The 25,552-nt window shown below is 36.9% G+C and overlaps 1 protein-coding gene and 1 non-coding gene across 3 annotated transcripts in view; one reads left to right on the top strand and one right to left on the bottom strand.

The window, feature by feature from the left end:
• Nucleotides 1-25,552, top strand: part of TTLL5 (tubulin tyrosine ligase like 5) — a 230,980-nt gene that overhangs the window by 13,807 nt on the left and 191,621 nt on the right. For both annotated transcript variants that reach the window (XM_027844934.1, XM_027844933.1), the window contains exons 3-7: nt 4,974-5,055; nt 6,349-6,410; nt 7,951-8,045; nt 9,982-10,023; nt 22,819-22,932. In XM_027844934.1, coding sequence (XP_027700735.1) covers nt 4,974-5,055; nt 6,349-6,410; nt 7,951-8,045; nt 9,982-10,023; nt 22,819-22,932 — 395 coding nt within the window. The remainder of the gene's footprint in view (nt 1-4,973; nt 5,056-6,348; nt 6,411-7,950; nt 8,046-9,981; nt 10,024-22,818; nt 22,933-25,552) is intronic.
• Nucleotides 5,363-5,469, bottom strand: LOC114030218. The gene has a single exon (XR_003567571.1). It is a non-coding gene; the product is annotated as a U6 spliceosomal RNA (small nuclear RNA).

Here is a 25,552-nt window from a genome sequence, read left to right as displayed (position 1 = left end):
TGGAAAGACTGCTTGGGGCCAGTTTGTGATTGGTTTTAAAAGCTAAACATCTACCCCAAAGCAACCATTTCCATCTGTACCAGCACAAAGTATCTCCACCTCCTGCTGTCAACCCAGTCTCCCAGCTGGGAAGTGGAGAAACTCCAGTATAAAGAACAACCTTCCCTTCGACTTGAGGCTACCCTTCTTCTATGACTCTTCTTTTAGGGTAGGGGAGTGAAGTCCTCCACTTAATGATGAATATTTTCACACCTGTTCATACCCTTCACATTCCAGTGATTCTGAACTGTGAGATTATCAGCCAAACCCCAATCCATACCCTCTACTACTTGATTCCTCATTATCATCCTTCTCAACCCTCCCACTGCCAAATTTCACCATAACTCCTCACAGACCTTCCATTGTACCCTCTGGAATGCTTGTTCCATAGGCAACAAACTTGCCTTCATCTTAAATCTGTTCCTTGCCAATCTCTTCCATCTACCAGCTGTTACTGAAACCTGTCTTTCCCCTGGTGATACAGCCTTCCTGTCCACCCTTTCCAGTACTGGCTGCACCTGCACTCATTCTCCTTGGCTCATTGGTGGAAGTGGGAGGATTGGAATACTCCTTGTACCTCATTTCTACTTCTAAGTTCTCTCCTTTCCTCTTTCACTCAGTAACATCTCTTCCTTTGAGGTATGTACTATTCAACTTGCCACCCAATCAAAATCCTGTTAGTGGTTGTCTGCAGACCCCCAGGTTACACTGTCCTCCTCTCTTGAATTCCTAGTTTCCTTATCATATCACCATTTACGCCTAGTCAAGCCTCAGCCTTAGATCCCTCTCACCATTTGTTGCCTTCGTGCCCATACATGTGCTGTTAAATGAAGGTGGAGAAAATCATGCAACCGTACTGACTGGGGTCCACTACAAATTTATGTTACATAACCTCAACTGGGACTTCACTGCTGCTAGACAATTCTATTAGATTTTCCTTATCAGTTTACTATCCCACTCTCCACAGTTACTCTTTCAAACCATCCCACCTGTCCTCAAACTTCCCATGGCTCCCCTCTCAGTGGAGAACCTCACCTTATATTTTACAGGAAAAATAAAGCCATTCTCAGTGAATTCTGTTGTCTTCCCTCTTCCTCCTGTCATATCACTGAAGTGCCTTCTGTCATTATCTCCTTCGCCCTTGTATCACAAGATGAGATGGCTTTACTCCTAAGGCTAACCCCTCTACCAGCTCAAGTGATCCCTTTCCTCCTATCTCTTCTAACAAACTGTCCCCTTTCTGTCACTTATTTTCAGTCTTACTCTGTCTTCTGGCTTCTTTCCTACTGCCTACGAACATACTCATGTCTCTCCCATCCTGAAAAAATCCTCATTTGATCTTTCCATCCCTAATAACATCTCTTCTGCCCTTTGTGGCTAACCTCCTTGAAAAGCTCATTTACAATAGGTGCTTCCACTTTCTCTCTTCTCATTCTTTATCACTCTATTAAAACTGCTCTAAAATGGGGCAGCTAGGTGGTGCAGTAGATAGAGTACCAGCCCAGGAGTCAGGAGGACCTGAATTCAGATGTGGCCTCAGACACATAACACTCCCTAGCTGTGTGACTCTGGGCAAGTCACTTAACCCCAATTGCCTTATCAAAAAACAAACAAACACAAAAAAAAAAACTGTTCTAAATTTACCAGTAATCTATTAATTGCCAAATTCAGTGGCCTTTTATCAATCCTCATTCTCCTCAGCTTCTCTGCAACCTTTGATGCTGTTGATCACCCCCTCCTTCTTGATGCTTTCTTCTGTTTAGGTTTTCAGGACACTAATCTCTGCTGGCTCTCCTCCTGCCTATATGGCTACTCCTCAGTCTCCTTTGCTGGATCTTCACCCAGGTCATGCCCCCTAACCGTTGTAGATGTCCTACAGGGTTGTGTCCTGGGCCTTCTTCTCTTCTCTCTCTATACTACTTAATTTGGTGATCTCATCATCTACCACGGATTTAATTGCTATCTATACGATGATGATTCTCAAATCTACCTGTCCTGTTCCAATCTGTTCTGACCTCCAATCTTGCATCTTCATCTGCCTTTCATACATCTTGAATTGGTTTTCCAGTAGACATCTTAAACTCAATATTTTTAAAAACAGAAATCATTATCTTTCTCCCTAAACCCTTACATTCTCCCCCAACCTTCCCTTTTACTGTAGAGAGCAGTACCATCTTCCCAGTTCTTTGGGCTCGCAAGTCATCATGAATTCCTCACTGTCTCTCCCCCTCCCCCTCCCCCTCCCCATATCCACGCTGTTGCCAGGGTCTGTTTGTTTCGCCTTTGCAACATCTCTCAAGTACACCCCCTTCCCTCCTCTGACATCGTCACCACTCTCCTGAAGGCTGTCATTGCCCCACACCTTGGTTACTGCAGTAGCTGTTAGTGCATCTGACTGCCTCTAGTCTCTTCCCACTCCAGTCCATTCCCTTGTCACTAAAGTTCAGGTCAGATCGTGTCACCCCTGTATTGACTAGACTGCAGTGGCTCCCTATAACTTCCAAGAGCAAATACAAAATAATCTAGCCCCCTTCTATCTTTCCAGTCTTCTTACACCTTTTTCCCTAATATATACTATTTGATCCAATGACACTGGCCATTTGGCTGTTCACAAATAAGACACTCCGTCTCTTGGCTCCAGGCATTTTTCTGGCTGTGCCCATGCCTGGAATGCCCTCCCTCCTTCACTTTAATCACTGACTCCCTAGCTTCCTTTAAGTCCCAACTAAAATCCCTCCTCCTACAGGAAGCCTTCCGTAACCTCTTAATTCTAATGTTTTTCCTCTCTTAATTATTTCCTATTTATCCTTTATTTAACTTGTTTGTATATATTTGTTTGCATGTTGTCTCCCCCATTAGATTGCAATCTAATGCCCTTGAGGGCAGGGTCTGTGTTTTGCCTCTTTTTGTTTTGCCAGTGCTTAGCACAGTACCTGGTACTTAGTAGGCACTTAATACATGTATAATGAATGAATGTATAGATCTATGAGTCATCTGTGTAGTGATGGTGGTTCAACCCATGGACGCTGATGAGGTTACAGGGTAGGGGAGTATAGAGAACAAAGAGAAAATGTACTAAGACAGAACCTTTAAGATCATCCCCAGTTTGGGTGTGAGGGGCAGGCAACATGCATAATGAGCCAGCAAAGGAAATGGTATAAGGAATGGTCAGACAGGTAACCAGAGAGGAAAGAGTATCCGGGAAGAGGGCATAGGATATTTAACACTTGTCATATGCAACAAATAATGGCTAAGAAGGATGAAGACTGAGAACAGAATGTGAAGAGAGATTGATATTTCTGTTCATCAGATAACTAAGCCTCCAAATGGTTTATTTGTGAAATGGAATTGGGTTCTTCAGAGTGAATTTAGCCAGTGAGGCCCTAGACTCACACCCTTTATCTTTGACTTTTGTTAATAGTTCTATGTAGACTGAAAGAACTTAACTGCTCTTGCTTCTTGCATGCACACACACGTGCACATCCACACCCACTTCAACTTATGCCCCCCACACGCGCGCACACACACACGCGCGCGCGCTTGCACACACACACACACACACACTTCAACTTTTACTCATGTTGGCAGCAGAACAATCCCTCTGACTTGCTTTCTCAAAGAATTGCAGTAGCCTCCTGATTGGTCTTCTCACTTCCAGTCTCTCCCGCCTCCAACACATCTTCCACACAACTGTCAAAAGTAATATTCATAAACCATAGACTTGACCATATTACTCCCCTGTTAAGTAAAGTTCAGGGACTCTCTGTTACCTTCACAATCAAATAGACTTCTATCTCTGATCTTAAATCTTTTCACTATCTGGCTCCAACCTACCTTTCTGGTCCTGTTATAAATTTGTCTTTGCCTGCTTTAAGATCCAACCAAACTGGCCTTCATTTCTCCTGCATATCACTTGCTTTCCTCTATCTGTGCCATTTTTCAGGTTGATCTGAACTTATATCAAGTCTTTTTGACCCCCCTTTTTCTAGTTCTGTTCCCCCCCATATTATATTGTATTTACTTTGTATATACTTACTTATGTATCTGCTGTCTCCCCCATTGGAATTTAAGCTCCTTGAAGGCAGGGAATATTTTAATTTTTGTATACCCTGCCCCCAGGTGGATTTTGTTCATTTCATGAGGCCACTGTTCTATGTCTAATACATAGGAGACACTGAATAAATTTATTGATGGCTTTATTCTTTGATTTTGTGAGGTGAGAACTTTAGGGGCATATAGTCTCTTACAAAGGCATCTTAAAATGCCATATAATATGCTTTGAGGGCAGCTAGGTGGCACAGTGGATAGTGTCAGGCCTGGAGTCATCTTCCTGAGTTCAAATTCAGCCTCAGACAACTTACTAGCTGTGTGATCCTAGGCAAGTCACTTAACCCTCTTTGCCTCAGTTTCTTCATCTGTAAAATGAGCTGGAGAAGGAAATGACAAGCCACTCCATTATCTTTGCCAAGAAAACCCCAGATGGGGTCATGAAGAGTCAGACACAACTGAAACAACTAAACAGTAACAACAATAATATGTATTAGTTCTTTTGAACTCTAAAGATTCTTTAATTTATTGAAATAACCCACCACATTTGGATTCACGTTGTTCCATACCAGGAAGGACTATTAGTTTGTGAAATAGAAAGTGATGTCGTGCATTGTTAAAATTCTTTAAAAAAAATTTTTTTGTTTTGTTTAAAAATTTTTTTTTATTTTGAACTTGACAAATGAACATTTCTATATACAAAGAACAGAAAATCAGTTTGTATATGAACCTATGAATTTTTGTTATATATAGCTTGTTTTCTTAAAGTATGCTTTAAATTTAATATGGTGGTACTACAAAACCCTGCTTATCTGTGTCCTCTGCTTAACTTTTGCTATCTTATTATTTTTTAAGTGTTCCATTGTTGATTGTTGCTTTATTTCTAGAGCTTTATGGTTTTGATGTTCTCATTGATTCAACTCTGAAACCATGGTTGCTGGAAGTGAATCTTTCTCCTTCTTTGGCCTGGTAAGTGAATACTATCACCAGGTGAGGGCTATGCATTCATCTAGTAACACCAAAATGGTTTTTATCATATTTTTCATTACTAAAGAAATAAGACCCTCCTCCACCCCAACATTATTTTTCCTTGTGTTCTTTTTTTTTTCATCAAGGGAACAAAGTTATTTATTGTTACAGTGTTTTGTTGTTAAATAGCAGTGTACTTTAGCTTACAGAGGAGCACATTTTTGATAAGATGTTAACAAAAGTCCAAGTCCAAGGTTTCTTGCAGAGCAATGCAAGCATTTCCCAATGACCATTCATGGCTCAGCTTAAAAATATGGAACGCTTCATGAATTTGTGGGTCATCCTTGCACAGGGGCCATGCTAGTCTTCTCTGTATCGTTCCAGTTTTAGTATATGTGCTGCTGAAGCGAGCACCCTTGTGTTCATTTCTAGGCGTTGTAGATAGAGACTAGTGAAAGTTTTAGACGTGGAGTATATTTCTTGTACAGCTCTGGAAATTATAGTATTCCATTGTCATCAAAACTTATTGAGGAAACTTTTTAATAGAAGCTAGTCTATATTCTGTTTTACCCCAAAGTATAGTAGAGACTTTGTTTCTTGTCCTGATTATTAAGTAAGTCAATTAAAAATATGTTGGGGATGTAGAATGATGGGTCTAAGCTAGCATTGGTGATAAAAGGCCCCCTTGCCCTATTCTATATCCTGTGCCTATGCAGTTCTAAAGATTTTAAGTGTTCTCACATGGGAGACTTCTTTATTGTTTTCTGGATGACCCCTTGTTTTGAAGAAAAGGTATAATATCATTTGGAATACCAGATAAAATTCTATCCACAACCTCTACAGCCAGGACTCTTAATTAACTGTGAGTTTCACTGAACAATTGGGAAGCCCTACTGATTATACTGAAAATCAACCAGATGCAGTGTTCAATGAAAGCGAATGTTGGCAATGTGCCATTTAATGAAATTGAGTAAGATGAATATTGTCCAGTAAAGGCTTTTCTCTATGTCATTGGTAAGATAAAGGTGAAGTATTTAAAGAAACCTTTGTACTAAGCCTTCCCATTAGAGAAGGTATGTAACACTAGACTCCAGTACCTTTAGCTGAATTCCCCTTTTCCTCTCTTTTCATAATGACATTTTCTTTCCTGGGACTCTAATACAGTCTATGCCTTGTTAGCCTTTATTTTCTGAGATCTGTTAGAGCCTATTGAAGACATGTTCTCAAGGAAGCATCTGATCCATTCAATTGTTAAATTCATAATCTCTCTCATTTTTCTTTCTTTACTCTCAGTGATGCACCTCTGGACCTAAAGATTAAAGCCAGTATGATTTCAGATATGTTCACTGTTGTAGGTAAGTAGTTTTCTCTGAATTTAACACATTATTAAAGTTAACTGGAGTCTGCATTTTGTACAGTATTAGTGCAGTGTCAGGTTTGCCAACTTTCTTGGAAGAAGTAGTAAGAAATGATATTTTCAGGGAAGTGAGAGAAAGTGTTCTTACCTGTTGTGTCTCCCAACTTCCCTAACTTCCTCCTGTCCTAGATGAAATATAGATTCATTGAAAGAAATGTTTTTTTGAAAAGTCCTATTTTTTTTTTTAACATCACTGTCATTTCTTCAGTGACTCCCCTTCTCATCCTCTACCCTATTTGGATCCTCCTTTGTAATAAAGAAATACCATTAGGACAAACTAGTAAACAGGTTGACAGTACCTGACAACATATGCCGTATCTACCCTGTGGTCTCCCTCCACTGTGAAAGGCATGTTTCTCTTTCAGCCCTGCAGTACAATGCTAAAGTTAGAGGCCTTAGGTTCAGATTCCACCTCTGACACTTAATATCTGGGTGACCTTGAATAGATCAGTTCACCAACCTTGGCCACAGTTTCCTCACTGGTGAAAGAAGAGTGCAACTCCAGATGGTCTCTATGGTCCCTTCTAGCTATAGATTTATAATACTATGATGTTACTATTGGTCATTGGACTGATCAGAGTTCGAATGTCCTTCACTGCTGTTTTGCTTTGTCTTATTGTGATCGTGGTTTACACTGTTCTTCTCATTCTGCTTACTTTGCTCTATATCAGTTCATACAAGTCAAAGCCTTCTTGATGTAAAGAAAACTGGATACATTTTCATTGAAACAATCCCTTTTGGTCTTAACGTGGTTTTTTCTCCAGTAGCTAAAACTGAAGGTGCCTTAACTATTGCTGTGAAAATAAACACACAACAGCAACAACAAAACCTTTTTTAAAAAGAGAAGCCAAGAAAATTCAGAAGGAATAGTCTCAGGTTGGTAGACTGTGGTATATTAGTCAACAGACCATTACACAGAACATTTCAGGTAGATCCATACTTAGTATACTATTGAAGTAAAGGACTCAGTCATTCTATTCTCCTTGGAAGAAAACTTGCTTCTCTTCAGGAGGTAAGTGGACATTAGCTAGTTCTTGATTTCTTAAGCCATAAATAAGATGTAGCGACCACTGTGAAAGAGGCAGGTCTCTTTGCCTTATGGATTTTTTTTCAGAATCTCCCAATTAAAGAATTCTTTTCCAGTCAATATTCAACAGAGTTTTTAGAACAGGTCTTGTTTTACTAACGTGAATGCAGCAATGGGTTTAATTGTTTGTGTCGTTACTTTCAAGTTCATTAGCTTAAACATCTTTTTCTTAATAAGAAAAAGGCCGTGTAGCCAAGAGTTGTATCTGGTCCCTTTTAGTTATGGTGGTTTCAAGTTCAGGCATAATTGAAGGTAGAGACCTTTGGGATGCTTTTACCTGGGTAGGATACTGGCAATGAAACTTGGTTTGTACTACAAAAGAAAAGGTAAAAGTAGACCTGCAGATTTCCTAGAAAATGGCAGGTTCTAACATTGCCCTTTCCTTCTTCAGGATTTGTGTGCCAAGACTCTTCTCAGCGGTCATCAACCAGGCCAATGTATCCTACATTTGAGCCTTCTAGGGGAAATGCCTTCCAGAAAAATCAGGTAAGCAAATTCAGCAGCTCAGAGCTTCTAGGAGGATCACAGGGGAGCGCCTGATTTAAACCGGCGCAGGAACCAAATAAGGGAGCTTAGGCTACGTGAACTGTCAGGGCATCTGCTGAAGAACACTGCACCACAGGACTTTTAGTACGAACATAAATAGGCAGCTAACAGCCAGTTAGTTACATTCAGCCTTGGTAAATCAGTAGCTCATGCTGTCAATCAAACTTTTTTCCTTTTCTTTTTTTCTTACTTGTTTTGCCTCCCCTTCTTTTTCTTCTCTCTCAGATCAATATCCATATAATCTGGGCACAAAAGGGAAGATTATATACTAATTCCCAGTTGGTGCTTTGTTAAGTATTTTATGATCTTCATCTTAGCTTCATGATCTAGACAAAAGATGTACTGCTGAAAATCTTCCCAACAAGTGGGTCTCCTCAACAGTATCCATGAAACATTGCCTGAAGTGAAATGGTACAGAGTCTAAATCCTCTTGGATATTTCTCTGGCATTGTCTGATTACTCTCTTTCCAGAATAGCCTTTCTCTTCCTGCTGTGCCAATCAGCTTGTCATTCTTCTCATACCACTTGCTGGTTCTCACTTAATGTGCTTTCATTTGTATCACACGCTCCCATCTAGAAGTCTTGTCCTCTTCTCTCTGCCCATCTGGATTGATTACATAACTGCCTCAAAACTCATCTTCCTTTGAGAAGCATTCCTTAATTAAACCACCTCATTCTGATGATTCTTTTGCTTTGCTTCTAATCAGCATCTCTTTTCTCTGTACTTTATTATTTTGTACGCCTGGTTTGTTGCTTTGTTATTCCTTGTATCTTGTTTACTAGATTGGAAATTTTCAGCAGGCAGGGACTATATCTTGTCTCTTTCTTTTATATTTGCCCACACCACATAGAATAGTGACCTGCACTGATAAAATATGTCTGGACTGACAGTCAGACAGAATGTTACTTATTCAAGTATGTGATGCTTTTTCTTGTAGAAAATATCTGAACTTTTTAATGTGGTAAAAAGGAGTGCTCTTCTTTGAGCGATATCTTTTTGGAAGAAAATTTAAATTAGGAGCCTGATTTTTAATTGATCAGTGGATCATCATAGATCAAGGATTTTGTTCTTATTTTTAATAGGGAGAACTGAAGTTTTAACCTTATTGTACTGAGACAATTTATCACAATTGGTTATGTGCTTCTTCACATTGTTCCTGTAGTGTTCATATAAATGACCGTTATCTAGATAATAATAATAATAATAATAATAACTAACATTTATAGATTTGATCTCATAGAGTTGTTTTTGCTAAAAAACTATATTTTCAATGCTGCCATGCAATTTTAATATACTTTTTTTTTTTTTTGCCAAGTTTCTCTCTGGAATGGCTACATGTCTGTCATGGATGAATTGTTGTGTTCTATTACCAAAATTATGAAAATCCTAGAATATCTGTTCTCTCCTTATTTTGCTAGTGGGTAGGCAATGGTGTTATATCATTCTCCTTAAGCCTACAGTGTATTTTTGTGACTAAAGGAAGTACAGCTGTGTTACATGTAACATGTGAAATGAATTTGTCAGAGTAAGGAAAAGAATTATACCAAATGACAAGGCATGTAAGGGTTGTGATCTTTATGTGTAGAAGAGGAAATTCCGCTGAAGTATTGGAGAAACTTCTGTTTTATCAGTTTTTAGAATGTTCATGCTTTCAGAAGTATGAAAATGAAACTGGAAATAGATATACTAGAGAGGAAGACAGCACATGGGGAACTAAATGCTTTTGATCCACCACTTCCATCTCATAGAAGTCTCATTCTAGATTTCTTCCTGGTGATTACTTTCTACCATCTTCACATCTTAATCTTGGTGGATGGGGACATAGGAATTTTAGGAGAATAGATGGTTTTATTCCATGTTTCTATCTTTTTTTAGCGTCCAGCATCTGCTCCAGCTCAATCATCAAACTTCAAACAGGTAAGTTTTGGGTCATTTGGAAACTATTTCCATTCCAAAAATAGAAAGTGTTTAGCTTTAGTTTCTAGTCCTTGAGTTGTATAAGTAGAAAATTCCTCAAGTATTTGAAGAATTTAATAGCAAAAAATGAAAGTGAAAATGGGGATAAATAGTCTGGAGGAGCAAAAGAAAGGAAACCATAGGATACAGGGACTTCTTAGAAGTCTCTTCACCTCATATAATATAGTTTGAAGGAGAGAATGGAGGCAACTGATGCGTAGGTAAATGGAATGGAGCTTAGAAGGTACTAGGTCTATTTTAATAGAATATTTCAGAAAAAATAATGTAGCTCTAATGATTTCATTTTTGCTTATACTGTTTTTGATCATGGGAGTACGAGTAGTTCAACTTAGAAATAATTCTCATGATGGTTTTGTACTCTATGTGTTAACTAACTAATACCTGCCACAAGAGATGAAGTTTAACATAAGTAGTTTTATGTTATGTAATCTAACCAAGATTCTTTCCATGTGTCTGTACTTTTCATAGTAACTCATAAACACTAACTATAAAACAGTGTATCTGTTTTATCCTTCTCTCTTAGGATCATTCTGTAGTTGCTCTCACATTAGCTGCTCTCAAATACAGCATTAGCATTTGAGTTCTCCAACTATTGTTCTCTCTCCTGTTCTTTCTCGTTCTTCCCTTGATCTTCTTTGGGGAAATGGCGATAAATTTGATCCTGATATTCTTTAGTAGTGTGTAAACTTTAGGTGCATCGAATTATGTTTAGTGTGGTTCATATCACTACTACTTCCCTAGTGAAGCAATCAGTGTTAATGTTGGCCTTTGTTCCTTTGATACAGCCCCTGAGCTTGGAAACTTAAGCTATAGTCAGTAGAGGAACTAATCCTGGCATAAGGGCCTTTGAAATAAAAACAAATAAACAAAAAAAAAAGCATTTCTCATTGAACCTATGAACCAACCAAGATAGCTTCCTAAGCATGATTTTAATGTTTAAACTTAGTATTTTATTTTTTCTCTTTTAATTTTTTTAAGTTTGGTATTTTATTTTTTCCCCAGTTACATGTAAAAAACGATTTTTAACATTCATTTTTAAAACTTTGAGTTCAAAATTCTCTCCCTTCCCCATTCCCCTCTCCCAACTCCCTCATTGAGAAGGGAAGCAATTCAATATAGGTTATACATATGTAGTCATCTAGAACACTTCCATAATAGTCATGTTTTGAAAGACTTAATTATATTTCCCTCTATCCTATCCCATCCCCCTTTTATTCTATTCTCTCTTTTTACCTTGTCCCTTCTCAAACATGTTTGCTTCTGGTTATCCCTTCCCCCAATCTGCCCTCTCTTCTATCACCCAACCCCCTTCTTGTAAGCCCTTCCCCCCTATTTTCCTGTAGGGTAAGATAGATTTCTATACCCAATTCAGTGTGTATGTTATTCCCTCAATTCTTATGAGAATAGTGTTCACTCATTCCCTCTCACTTCTCCCCACTTCCCCCTAACTGTAAAAGCTTTTTCTTGTCTCTTTTATGTGATATAATTTACCCCATTCTACCTCTTCCTTTCTCTTTCTCCCAGTACATTACTCTCTCTTACCCTATAATTTTATTTTTTTAGAAATCATCCCTCCATATTCAACTCATACTTATACCCTCTGTCTATATATTCTCCTTCTGGCTACCCTAATAATGAGAAAGGTCTTATGAATTACAAATACCATCTTTCCATGTAGCAATGTAAACAGTTTAACTTTAATAAGTCCGTTATGATTTCTCTTTCCTGTTTACCTTTTCATGCTTCTCTTGAGTCTTGTATTTGAAAGTCAGATTTTCTATTTAGCTCTGGTCTTTTCTCAAGAATGCATTAAATTCCTCTACCTCATTGAATGTCAATTTTTTCCTCTCATGGATTAAACTCAGTTTTGCTGGGCAGTTAGGTGATTCTTGGTTTTCATCCTAGCTTCTTTGACCTCTGGAATACCATATTCCAAGTCCTCCAATCCTTTAATGTAGAGGCTGCTAAGTCTTGTGCCATCCTGATTGTGGTTTCACAGTACTTGAATTGTTTCTTTCTGTCTGCTTGCAATATTTTCTCCATGACCTGGGAACTTTGGAATTTGGCTATAATATTCCTGGGAATTTTTATTTTAGAATCTCTTTTTGGAGGTGATCAGTAGATTCTTTCAATTTCTATTTTACCCTCTGGTTCTAGAATATTGGGGCAGTTTCACTTGATAATTTCTTGAAAGGTGATGTCTGAGCTCTTTTTTTGATCATGGCTTTCAGGTAGTCCAGTGGTTTTTAAATTATTTCTCCTGGATCTATTTTCCAGGTCAGTTGTTTTTCCAATAAAATATTTCACATTGTCTTCTATGTTTTCATTCTTTTGGTTTTGTTTTATAATTTCTTGATTTCTCATAGAATCATCAGCTTCAATTTCCTCCATTCTAATTTTTAAGGAATTATTTTCTTCATTGAGCTTTTGGACCTCCTTTTCCATTTGGCCAATTTTACTTTTGAAGGCATTCTTCTCCTGCTTGGCTTTTTGGACCTCTTTTACCATTTGGTCTAGTCTATTTTTTAAGGTGATATTTTCTTCAGTATTTTTCTGAGTCTCCTTTACCAAGCTACCAAGCTATTGACTCATTTTTCATGATTTCCTTACATCACTCTCATTTCTCCTCCCAATTTTTCCTCCACCTCTCTTACTTGATTTTCAAAATCCTTTTTGAGGTCTTCCATGGCCTGAGACCAATTCATATTTTTCTTGGAGGCTTTGGACATAAGAGCTTTGACTTTGTTGTCTTCTTCTGAGTATGTGTTTTGATCTTCCTTGTCACTAAAGTAAGTTTCTATAGTCAGATTTTTTTTTCCCGTTGTTTGCCCATTTTCCCAGCCTATTACTTGACTTTTTAACTCTTTGTTAAGGTAGGGCTCAGCTTCCAGTGTGGAGGGTGAACTGTCCCAAGCTTCAGGAATTTTGTGCAGCTATTTTCAGAGATACTTCTAGGGACCTGTGAGTTTTCAGTTCTTCCAAGATGATATGATCTGAGGACAGTTGTTTACTCCTCTCCTTGCCTGTGCCCTCATTTGTGAGTGACCACAGGCACTCTTTTATACCCTGAAACTGTGCGGAGGGTCCCCTCTCCACTGCTGCCACAAGCTTTGCTTTGCTAGTGCTCCTTCTCACCCCAGGACTGCCAACCAGGACTAAGTATGGGCAAAGCAATAGAATCCTGCCTTATTGCCAACAAAGAGACCCCTGTTGTCTCCTGACCAGTTGTTTGATCCATCCACCATCTGTAGGCTAAGAGCTCTAAAAACAGCCACTGCTGCTGCTACTCCTGCCGGCCCAGGACTGTGCTCCTCTCTTACCCAGATCTAACAGTCCTTTCCTATTGACCTTCTAAGTTGTCTTTGTCGTGGCTGTGAAGTCTGGAAACTGCTACTGCTGCCAGTGATTCAGTCTTCTGAGGCCTGCCTCGAGTTTGGTGGGGTCTGTGCTGGCATGGCCTGTACTGGACTGTGCTCCTTTCTCAGCCTGGTGCAAAAGACCTTTCCTGTTGACCTTCCAAGTTGTCTTGGGCTGGAAATTTGTTTCACTCTGTGGCTTCTGCTGCTCTAGAATTTGTTTAGAGTCATTTTTTTTAAAGGTATTTGGAGGGGTTGGAAGAGAGCTCAGGTGAGTTCCTGCCTTTACTCTGCCATCTTGGCTGCGCCCTAAGTTCAGCATTTTAACCTGCTATATGTAGTATTTTGAAATATTAAGTAACCATGCTATAGAAGATTATTCTTGTCCTCCGAGAACATGTATCTTAAATATCTCATGGAACGAATCTTCCTAGGGATGCATAGCTTTCTGAGTGTCACTCCCAAGACATTAGCCTTATATTTAATCATTGCCTTATTTTTCCCTTTGTTCATTTTGATTTTATTAATCCTAATCATATCTCTTCTATCACTGAATTATGCATCTGTCTAAATTAGTGATCAAGTCCTATGGTAGCGTTTGAAAACAGTTTTTATAATACCGTTGCCTGACCATTGTTGTTCAGCCAACTTTTTACAAATGGAACTATTTGTTTTTGGAATGTTTTCCTGATAATTAAGTGCCCTAAACTCACATATAAGCAAAGAACTTGCCTTCTTGCTTCTGCAAAGTACTTCTTTTTCTGTAGGCCCAAATCATGTTATTCTTTTCAGTTGTTCAGTTCTTGTAGTTATTCAGTTTTGTAGTCTATTTTCTCACCTTATTCATTTAAAGTTTTTTTTAATTTTAATTTTCAGTTCCACATTCTTTCCCCATCCATTGAAAAAGCAAGAAATAGGATACCCATCATGTATATAGTCATGCAAAACATTTCCACATTAGCCATGCTCAGGAAAAAAAGAAATAAAAATTGAAAAAGGAAAAAAAAAAGCTTCCATCTGCACTCTGAATTCATCAGTTTTCTAACTGGAGGTGGATAACATTTTATATCATGAGTCCTTTGAAGTTGTAGTAGATTATTGTAATGGTCAGCATTACTAAGCCTTTCATCCCCTTATTCATTTTGAAACCATTTTTTCTTTCTCAGTTTCTCACTTCTCTTGACTGTCTATTTAAAATTTTCTCCCAGGTCATGTTCTTTTTTCTAGTTTGAAACTTATTTTGGTTGTTCTTTCATATCTCCGTGGTAATCTTAGTGTTATTTCAGAATTAGTAATGCTCTGTGTTTGTTGTCATCTGTAGATTTCATGGCTCATATTTTTTTCTCTTAGGCCATCAATACAGATGCACGTAGTCTCTACTTGTCCCTCTATGGTGGCCTGAACTTGAGTCACTGATATTTATCATACCTTTTGGTTATGGGCTTTCAACTTGTTTTCCATTTTCAACTTATATCACAGTATTGAATCAAAACAAGTTTGGTATGGTGCAGAATTTAAATTTTTTTAGACAATTTCAAATGCTTCTATAAAAATCCAAACATAGCCACAGTGCTTCCTCTTCTCACCAATTTTATCATTTTTTTCTCCAAAGAATCAAGATTGTCTAATATGATTTAAAATCAGTAAAATCTCCATACTGCTTATTCTTCATGAGTCCACTAACCTCTAGATATTTACAAATTTTTTTTCTTAATATTTGTTCCATTATTTTACTAGGGATTTGAGTTAGATTTACCAGGCCAGTAATCACCAGGAGCATTCTTCTTACCATTTTTGAAGACTGGTACCACATTTGCTTTTTTCTAATCCTCTGGTACCTTCCCAGTTCTTCATGATTTTTCAAACATAATTGTAAGTGGTTTTGGTAAGTTTTTGTTTTTAAAACCAATACCCTTTATGCCCACCATGACACATGTCTTGTAGACTTGCTGATTTGCATATATTAAAATTTTCAATTATTGCCACATATGCTTTTTTTTCTATGACTAATTTTCCAAGGTAGATTATTGCCTGATAATATGAAACCTTTTTTTAACTTTACTCATCTCCCAAAATGTAGTTCATGTCTTCATTTTGTCCCATGTCAGTTATTAGTTGGCTAATATTCTAGTCCATGTTTTTCACACACATACATACACACACACACACACACACACACACCCCAACACAATACCCATCTACACATACATATGCACATATACACATATATATGTATATGTATGGATACATGTATACACATACATCTTGTTTTATTTATATGATATTTCTTATTTATTGGACAACGTTGAGCCATTCTATTTTTTACCTCTGTATTATCTTTTATTGATGTTTTGAGCCATATGTCATATTTTGGTTAGGTTTCTTTACATATTATTGACAAAATAAAGTTTTATTATTTATTTATTATTTTATTATTTATTATTTATCAGCTAATCATCAGTTTTTGCATTGTTCTCTTTCTACAAGATTGTAGTTTTAGACTATTCTATTTCATCCCCCCCATATTTTAGATTTTGCGTATTTTCATTAATTGTCTAGTACTCACCAACTCTCTTAAAATTCTCTCTTAAATTTTCCTTCAACTTTAATATGTATTTCTTTATTATGTTGAGTTTGGATCATTTTTAATCATCCTCTTTCACTTCACTGTCACAGTCTTCTCATTTTCAGTTGTGAATCAGTTAGATATGTGATAGCTATTTCTCTGAGTAGATTTCTAGATAGTAAGATTATACTAATAGTAATGTAACACCCTTGATGCATTGCACAATGCCTGAACAATAACTGGATAGTCTAAAGTTTCTGTGGACATTAAGCGTTTTCATCGTGCCTACACTAGTCAAGTCAGGTGTTCTGAGGGGCTATATTTTCATGATGGACTGAGCCCACTCACCTTTTTTTTTTTTTTTTAAACCTAGACTTAACACAACCTCAAGTTAGAGATTGTGACTAATTTTTAGAAATTGAAAAGCACAAAATGGCTTGAGTAAAGAATATTTTATCTTTGTTCTCTGGCTACCCTAATAGTCTGTAAGAAATAATAATGTAGTGCTGGCTTTGGTTTACTTTACTTTTTTCTCCCCAAAATATCTTGTTAACTAAGTATTTCTTTCTTTTCTTTTTTTTATTTATTTTTTAATTAATTTATTTTAATTTATCAACAATCACTTACATAAGCTTTTGAGTTTTAATTTTTTTATACAAGTCTTTCCAGGTTTTTCTGAAGTCTGCCTGTTCATTGTTTCTTATAGCAAATGGTATTCCATTATATTCATATACCACAATTTGTTTAGCCATTCCCCAATTGATGGGCATCCTCTCAATTTCCAATTCTTTGCCACCACAAGAAGAGCTGCTGTAAATATTTTTGTACATGTGGGTCCTTTTCTTATTTTTATGATCTCTTTGGGATACAGCCCTAGAAGTGCTATTGCTGGGTCAATTTTTATAGCCCTTTGGGCATAGTTCCAAATTGCTCTTCAAAATGGTTGGATCATTTCACAACTCCACCAACAATGTATTAGTGTTCCAATTTTCCCACATCTTCTCCAACATTTATCATTTTCCTGTTTTGTCATGTTGGCCAATCTGATAGGTATGATGTGGTACCTCAGAGTTGTTTTGATTTGCATTTGTCTAATCAATAGTGATTTAGAGCATTTTTTCATATGACTATAGATGGCTTTAATTTCTTCATTTGAGAATTGCCTGTTCATATCCTTTGACCATTTATCAATTGGGGAATGACTTGTATTCTTATAAATTTGACTTAATTCTCTATATATTTTAGAAATGAGGCCCTTATCAGAGAGGCTGGTTGTAAAAATTCTTTCCCAATTTTCTACTTTTCTTCTAATCTTGGTTGCATTGGCTTTGTTTATGCAGAAACTTTTTGATTTAATCAAAGTTATCCATTTTGCCTTTCATAATGTTCTCTGTCTCCTGTTTGGTCATGAATTCGTCTGTTCTCCATAAATCTGATAGGTAAACTATTTCTTACTCTCCCAGTTTGCTTATAGTATCAGCCTTTATATCTAAATCATCAACCTATTTTTACTTTATTTTGGTATATGGTGTGAGATTTTGGTCTATGTCTAGTTTCTGCCACACTCTTTTTCAGTTTTCCTGGCAGTTTTTGTCAAATAGTGAGTTCTTATCCCAGAAGCTGGGGTCTTTGGGTTTATCAAATAATAGATTATTATAGTCATTGACTACTGTGTCTTGCATACTTAACTTATTCCACTGATCCACTACTCATTTCTTTAGCTAAGTATTTCTATGTTCTTTACTTCCTTCTATATCATCTGCATCTGCTTACAATTCAGAGTTTCCTACAATAGATATAGTAGTGAGATGTAGTAAAATTCATTTGCTGTAACAAAAAACCACTTTTCGGTTCTGATTTACAGTCCCCAACAATAGTTTTTTTGTTGATCTGTTTATGATGAATAAGCCAAATGCAGTGAATATTTTCTTCTCTGAGTGTGTGTGTATATGTACAAATGTATATGTCATTTTATATAACTTCAGTGATATTGAGAAACTGTTGTTAGAATAATACTTCTAACTTGTCAATTTACTTTCTATTCTCCATCACAAAGCTGTTTCAGCAGCTTCTTCAAAGGGACAGGGAGTCCCTGGGTGTTTTATCAATTTCGTCCCAACCTCTAGTAGTTGTAGGGGCCATTGCTGCCATATGCTTAATTCTGACCAAGGAGAAAGAAAAATGGAAGCCCTGAGCAAACTTAGGAGAAAGTGACTGCATTGTCTTTGAGTCTGTGATAGCCGAGAAGGGGTGTGACAGACATAATCATTTGTGTGCTCTAGATTTTAGGAAAGCAATTCCACACATTTCAGAGAAATGATTAATATAATTGCATGGCCTGAGACTCTGACAAGGATTTCTCTTAGATCTGAGAAGGGTGGTAGTACTCCACAAGGAAAATTCTGGCAGTAAAATAGCATATGATCTTGATGAGCACAAAAAGGAGAACGTAGGAGAGTGTTGTGACTGCACAGGCAACTTTCTATTGAACTCAGATTTTAATACGTCATTCATTATAAAATCTGGAAGCAGTAGCAAGTAGCCAAAGAGGATGAAATCAAAGAATGTCACAGACAAAAGAGCAGAGCAAGGAAGCCTGAAATAACCTGATTCTTACTGACATTGCTAAGGATTACAAAAGTGAAAGAAAGAATGTTTAAACTACTAAATTCTTAATAAACTTCCCTGGCCTCTGTCAAGGAAATTGAAAAGAGATGTAAAGGGACTTATTCAAAGTCACACAGATGAAAAAGCCAGGATTTGAACTCCAAGTTTTCCTACTCCAAGTTTAGCATTGTTTACACTGTACCTGCCTGATTTGAGGAATGCCATAGTTTTCAAATTTCTGAATTTCAGCATGACTTTTTAAGTTTCTAATAATATTCTTGTGGACAATATGTAGAAATTTGAACTGAATGAGAGTGTAATAGTTCCATGCATTTGGAACTGGTGTCCAAACAATACTCTTTAAGGGTTCAATACTAACCCCTTCAGTCCTGACCTCAAAGATCCCATCTTAGTTGTAAGGTACTGTGATTTCAAGAAAATATGAAAGTGTAGGGGAAAATTCCGTCATTGCCTCTTTCTTTCGTTGTCAGAAGACACAGTTGGCATGCTTATTAAATTTGTAGATGCTATAAAGCTGAGAGGAATCGTTCATGGATAAATGACAGGCTGAAATGATGAGACAAATTTAACAAAATTAAATTTAGCAGGTTTAAAATCTAAATTGTTCTACTTAGGTTTTAAAAAATCAATTATACAAGTATCGACCCCAGGCAAATAGGAAGTTGGGATAGGGAATGGTGAGGAGTTGGAGTTCAGGTAATATCCTTTAATGACATTTCATGTGATGAAAAGGTCTAGGAGTTTTGTTTGATAGCAAACCTTAATATAAATCATCAGTATAACAGAACTTCCAAATAAAGGTAACTTGAGCTTAGGCTCTATAATGTTTAGCATCCAGGATAAAGACATAATACTCCCACTGTCCTCTGTACTAAGCAAGCTACACCTGGAGTATTGTGATTAGCAAGCAGCCATTCAGAGGAAGGTGACCACAAAAGGATGTGGGTTTAATCTGGAGAAGAGAAGACTTAATGGGGGACAGAGTTATTGCCTTTAGATGTGTGAAGTATGTGGAGGAGTGATTAGATTTGTTATGGGTGGTTACAGAAGGCAAAACTAAGACCAGTAAGTAGAGGTTACAGGGCAAGACATTTGGATTCCATATAAAGAAGAACTTTCTAACAATTACAGTTAACCCAAAATGAAAAGAATTGTCTTGTGAAGTAATAAGTTCTCTATCACTGAAAATATTCAGACAGAGCGTTGGAAATGTTGCAGAGAGGATGTATGCAATGGGTAGGGTGTTGGGCTAAAGAACCTCTAGTATGCCACCCCGTATAGGCTCTCATCACTTCACAGCTGGACCACTGCAGGAACCTTTTGGGCGCTCATCTTCTCTCAATGTGTCCTTACTCCAACATGTTCTCTGCTCAACTGCCAAATTTATTTTCCTAAAACATAAATGTGACTTCCCTACTCGACACAGTCTAGTGGCTTCTTGTTGTCTTCAAGATCAAATATATAATCCTTACTTTAGCATTTAAAGCCCTTCACAACCTGGCCCCTTCCTACTTTTCCACTACTGAACCTTTCCACACACTCTGTCATCCAGCTACACTGGCCTGTTTGCTGTTCCTTACACGTAACACTCCGTTTTCTTACTCAGCGCATTTGTATTGTCTGTCTCTTATGCCAGAACGATCTCTTCCCTCACTTTCAACTCCTAGCCTCCCTTGCTTTCTTCAAGACTCAGGTTAAATCCCCTCCTCAGCACTTCTTTCCTATTTCTTCCTCCCATTCCTCTCCCATCCCTGTTGCCTTCACTTTGTATATATCTGGCATGTATGTAGTTATCATTATCTTTTCACTCCTAGTAGAACATGAGCTTGTTGAGGTCAGAGACAGTGCTTTTTACCTTTCTTTGTCCTAGTACTTGGCATGGTGCCTGGTGTCTACTGAGTGCCTAATAAATATTTGTTGAGTGACTGGCTGGCTAGTGATGGTATTTATGGTAGTGCTCACATTAAAGAAATTCTACTAGAACAAAGATATCAGGGATGCCTCATTAATTTTGTTATAATAGGATTTACTTTGTATTCTTATTAATGGACTCATTCCTTAGTCAATACTCATTTTCCTTTAAAAATTACTTTTATTTTGTTTTGTTTTTTTTTCCTTGTTACATAAGTAATAAGACTGAAGGGAACCTTAGAGATCTTTAGTTGGAACTCTTACATTTTATGGATGAGGAAACTGAGATCCAGAAAAAAATGTGACTGAAACAAAGACTCCTAATGTAGTGATCCTTTCAACACACTATTATCTTTTTAGATAAATTCCAGTCCATTAAGTTTAGTTTTTCTGGATCTTCCCCTGTTCTAAAAAGAGCATCATCAAAAATGTCCTCTTCTTACTATCTTCTTGCATTGTTTAAAACTTATTTAAATTTAGATAATATTCTTTCTGTGTAAGCACTATTGGGCTTTGAAACAGTGCTGTTAGAATTTTAAGATGATGAAAATTCAGTGTTTAGTGTGGCCTTAATAATGCCACCTGGTATTTAATGATAAGGAAAACCCTCTTTGCATCCCATCATCCATTTATTCGTTTTCACTCAGTAGTTGTATTTTAAACTAAAGATCCTTTTTTGAAAATCATTTGCTTTGATTCCTTTCCCAGATCTTTAAACTTTTCCTTTGACTTTCCTCTTCATTCTTATTGTTCTGTATCCCTATAGAAAATGTAATAAGTAAAAACTTCTCTAGCATTCTTTAAGAAACTCTCAATTGTAACTATGATGGTTCATTGAAAAGAAAATCAGCCTTTTCTTTTGGTCTGTTTCGCAGATTCTTACCCATAGAGTAACTAGTGGTAAATCTATTTCTGAGAGCCTTTTTGAAGTTTCATACTCATCTTCTCTCTGACTTCTTATCTATCTTTTTGTCGATTTTGTTCAGAGTTAAAATTACCGATTGTAATGTGTGTGTCTGGCAGGGGAGGGACTAGAAAAAAACATTGGTAAAGATTCTTTGCACGGAGTGAACATCTTTGTTGACATAGTAAAAAAAAGTTTCAGTTTTCTCCTGGTCAAGTTTTTTTGTTTGTTTGTTTTTGAAAGTCATAAATGAAGGTCTTAAGCATTTCCTGCTTGTCCTACTTGTTACAATTCAGTCGTTTTTCAGTCATATCCAACTCTTTGTGACCCTACTTGGGGTTTTCTTAGCAGAGACGCTAGAGTAGTTTGCCATTTCCTTCTCTAGTCCATTTTATAGATGAGGCACACAGGGGTAAGTGACTTGCCCAGGGTCACACAAGTAGTAAAGTGTCTGAAGCCAGATTTGACCTTGGGGAGCTGATCTTCCTGACTCTAGGCCTGGCACTCTATCCACTGTGCCACCTAGCTGTCCTGCTTGTTCTACTAGCCAGTTTTGTTTTTAAATAGCAGCCTTATCTATCTTAGCAACTTAGGGTCTGGATACTTCATGTAGCCTGGCTCCTTTTGTTATCTTACTTGCCATGTTTTTACTTGTTCAACCAACAAAAACTATTTACGCTTTACTGTACATAGAACTTTCCTGATTATTAGAAATGAAGGAAATACGTATCGTCTTAATGAGACTGATAAGTAACTTGCATGTTCCATTGAGTTGACTTGTGGAAATCTAGCATTCTTGAGTTCCTTTTTGTTGTCTTTCTTTAATTCCCTCTAGTCACATGCATTTCTCTAAGCTATTCTGTGTCTTCAGTGACTTTCTAAGATCTGTATTCTTTCTTAATTTCCAAAAGCCATATTAAGCTATAAACCAACATTTTAAATCTATGACCATTTATTTTTGTTTTGTACCACATTTCTCCTTCCTTTACTACTGCATGGTACATATTTATTCGTTGAACTAGGAGTATTAATTTTAATTTTAGTTTAGTCATTTGCTATAGCCCAAACCCCATAGACACAACTGTCTAAAGATTGAAGAATCACTATCTTAGAAAACTATTTGGGAGCCTCTCATTTCAGTTATTTTCAGAACTTACAGTATCTTTTTTTTATTCCTTCCCCTTTCTTGCCCCAATTTTGCTGAATTTCATCTTGACCTTAGTGTTTTGGGGTTTAGGGTTAGTTAATACTAATTGGGCTAGACATTTTAACCTATAGATTTTGGAAAGGATCGTATTGCTGTTGGATGAATGGAAAGAAAGAAGAGGATCAAAAGGAGAAAGAAAACTTGTGTTTTTTCTTTTTTTCAGCGTTCTCGTCCTCTGTCTGCTAGTGATGCTGAAATGAAAAACCTTGTGGGTTCAGCAAGGGAGAAGGTGCCAGGGAAATTAGGTGGTTCCGTGCTTGGCTTATCCATGGAGGAGGTAAAATAATTCTATTTCTGACTCTGATGATTGCAGATAAAGATAAGGTGGGAACAAGTGTATCACTCTTCTACAGCAGTTTGGTTGTTTTTGGCAAATAGAATTTTCACTGAAAAGGGGGAAGGAATCGTCCTGAGGGAAGATGGTGAAGGAGTTTGGAGAGACCATGCAGACAATCTTCATGACCTTTTTAAAGTAGCAAAAGAAAGAGCAAAAAGAGATAAAAGCTTTAGAAATATCAAGAAAAAGCTATCTGAAAGACAGCAAACCATAGAAAATCTCAGAAACAAAAGAAGAAATAATTTTCAGGAGAAACAAGGGAAAAAAATGACTGAAGAAATGCCTGCTGATGTAGCACCAGAAATAATGTAAGAATAAATCCCTGTAAGTGGATACTCTCAGGGAGTTCAAAGAAGACTTGAACCCAGAAAAAAAAATTGGAAGACTTAAAGGAATATATAAATGTATCTGAGAAGCCTTCAGTGGAATTAAAGGAAAATATGAACTCATGGAAAAAGTCTTAGGAGGAAATATGGGGGGGGGGAAATCTTACAAAATCGGAATGTAACATAGAAGATGTAAAGACATTACTAAAAGAACAAAATACCAAGTAAATGCATAGTAGCAAATAACAAAGAATAACAAAATTTAAATGAAAGATAAAGCTTAGAAAAAAATTAAAATCATTGAGTAATGCAGAAAAAAATCACTGTTCTGGAAAGCAGATTTAGGAAGTTAAACTTCATAGTTATGATAGTCTCTGAATACATCAAATAAGAAGTTACTCATTTTTACTTCAGGAAATTATAATAAAAACTTCCCAGAACTAGTGAGAACACACAGCACTGCACACAGAAAGAATCCCTAGATCTCACTTCACCCTGATGCCACCAGAGGACCCTAGAAGGTAGAAAGAAGTAAGAAATGTGATGGTATGAAAACAACAGTTCTTAGAAAGGTAAATTACAAATTAATCTCACTGAAATAGAAGATTGGATGAGGAGAGGAGGGTAGTGAGGACAAGATACGCAACTCTTATCTGAAAAAGGAAAGCATCAAACAAAACACAAAAGAGAATAATAGTAAACTTAAGGCATTTTGGATGAAACAGGTTAACAAGAGGGAGCAGGAGTTGGAGAAAGAAGAGCAGGTTCATATTTAGTATAAACAAAAGAAACAGAGACTACTGACTTAGAGTAGGATAAGTATGCTAGGCAACTCTAAAACTGTCAAATTGCAAATAAGATGTCAAATTGCATTGGTCAAGGAAGTTCCGTACACTCTTAGGGGTCTAGTTCCTATCCTGTCTCTATCCATATCCCTTCCTACTCACCCATGCATACTTAAAGCCTAAAACTGCACTAAGACTTTTGAGACATCAAATGTGCTTGTTTAGATGCTTATATACATATTACACGCAAGTGTGTGTATATGTATACATACATATACACATCCAATTCTGAGCACATTGTTGGAACATAGTAGGCTCTTGATAAATGTTGATTGATTGATGTACATAATTAATGGAAGAAAATACAAGCAACAGTTGTAACCTTAAATGTGAATGTACTATATTTCCTAATAAAAATGAGAAAGAAATGGATAAAAACAAACCCCAATAATTTGCTGCACATAAAAAAAAACACATTTTAAAACCTTTAGACACATACAGAGTAAAAATAAGGGGGATAGAATAAGATTAGAAGTTAAAGAAAAGCAAAAAGACTTAAGAGATAAGTATACTGCAAAAATAATTTTAAAAGTAATTTTTAAAAAAGGCAACAAAAAGCATATGGATAAAAGAAAAGGAGTTAGTGATTCCAAAGGATAGCAATGGATATAAATTTTTAGGGAAAAAAGAGATGAACATGCGTAAAATACAGGAAGTGATAGTAGGTTTTGTTATAGAAATATTTTCATACTTGGTACACTATGATTTTGTTGGTGGTGTTACTTCTTGGAGCATTCTTTTTTTTTTTTCCCAGTTAGGCAGTTGGGGTTAAGTGACTTGCCTAGGGTCATACAACTAGTAAGTGTCAAGTGTCTGAGGTCAGATTTGAACTCCGGTCCTCCTGACGCTAAAGCTGGAGCTCTATCCACTGTGCCACCTAGCTGCCCCAGTGTTGTTACTTCTTTACGGGTGCAGAATGCATTAGTAAGATTCAGTAGGTGAAATTTCATAGTTGTTACGCTCCAGATAATCATCACCATGGGATCAAATTGGTATTGAGACTTTCCAAACTTGGCTAGGCTGGACGAAAGGCAGATATGGAGTCTGTGCCTGGTTCCATGCTCAAAGCCTTTCCAGCTGCTGGTATAGCCTTTGAGAACCCAGGATCAAGGTTATACCATGATTGAGTAGAATTTATGGAGTTATAGAAATTGTTATAGTAAGATAATAATCTTTCCATTCCCTAACAACCACATGAATAACAAATATAGCCCCCTCCCAAAAGGTAAACTAAATGTCAGATTTAACAAAGGTAGCATTAAATGCAAATCAACTGAATTCTCCTTGAAAAAGAAAAAGGGTTATGAATGGATTGAAAAAAGAAAAACCCAACAATTCAGAATCCAACAATATATTGCCTACAGAGACACAATTGATGCAAAAAGATTT

The sequence above is a fragment of the Vombatus ursinus genome, unplaced genomic scaffold, assembly GCF_900497805.2.
Source record: "Vombatus ursinus unplaced genomic scaffold, bare-nosed wombat genome assembly UNPS02014945.1, whole genome shotgun sequence".
Classification (NCBI taxonomy): Eukaryota; Metazoa; Chordata; class Mammalia; order Diprotodontia; family Vombatidae; genus Vombatus; species Vombatus ursinus.
The sequence above is the reverse complement of the archived record's forward strand: the minus strand, read 5'-3'. Positions and strand labels throughout refer to the sequence as shown.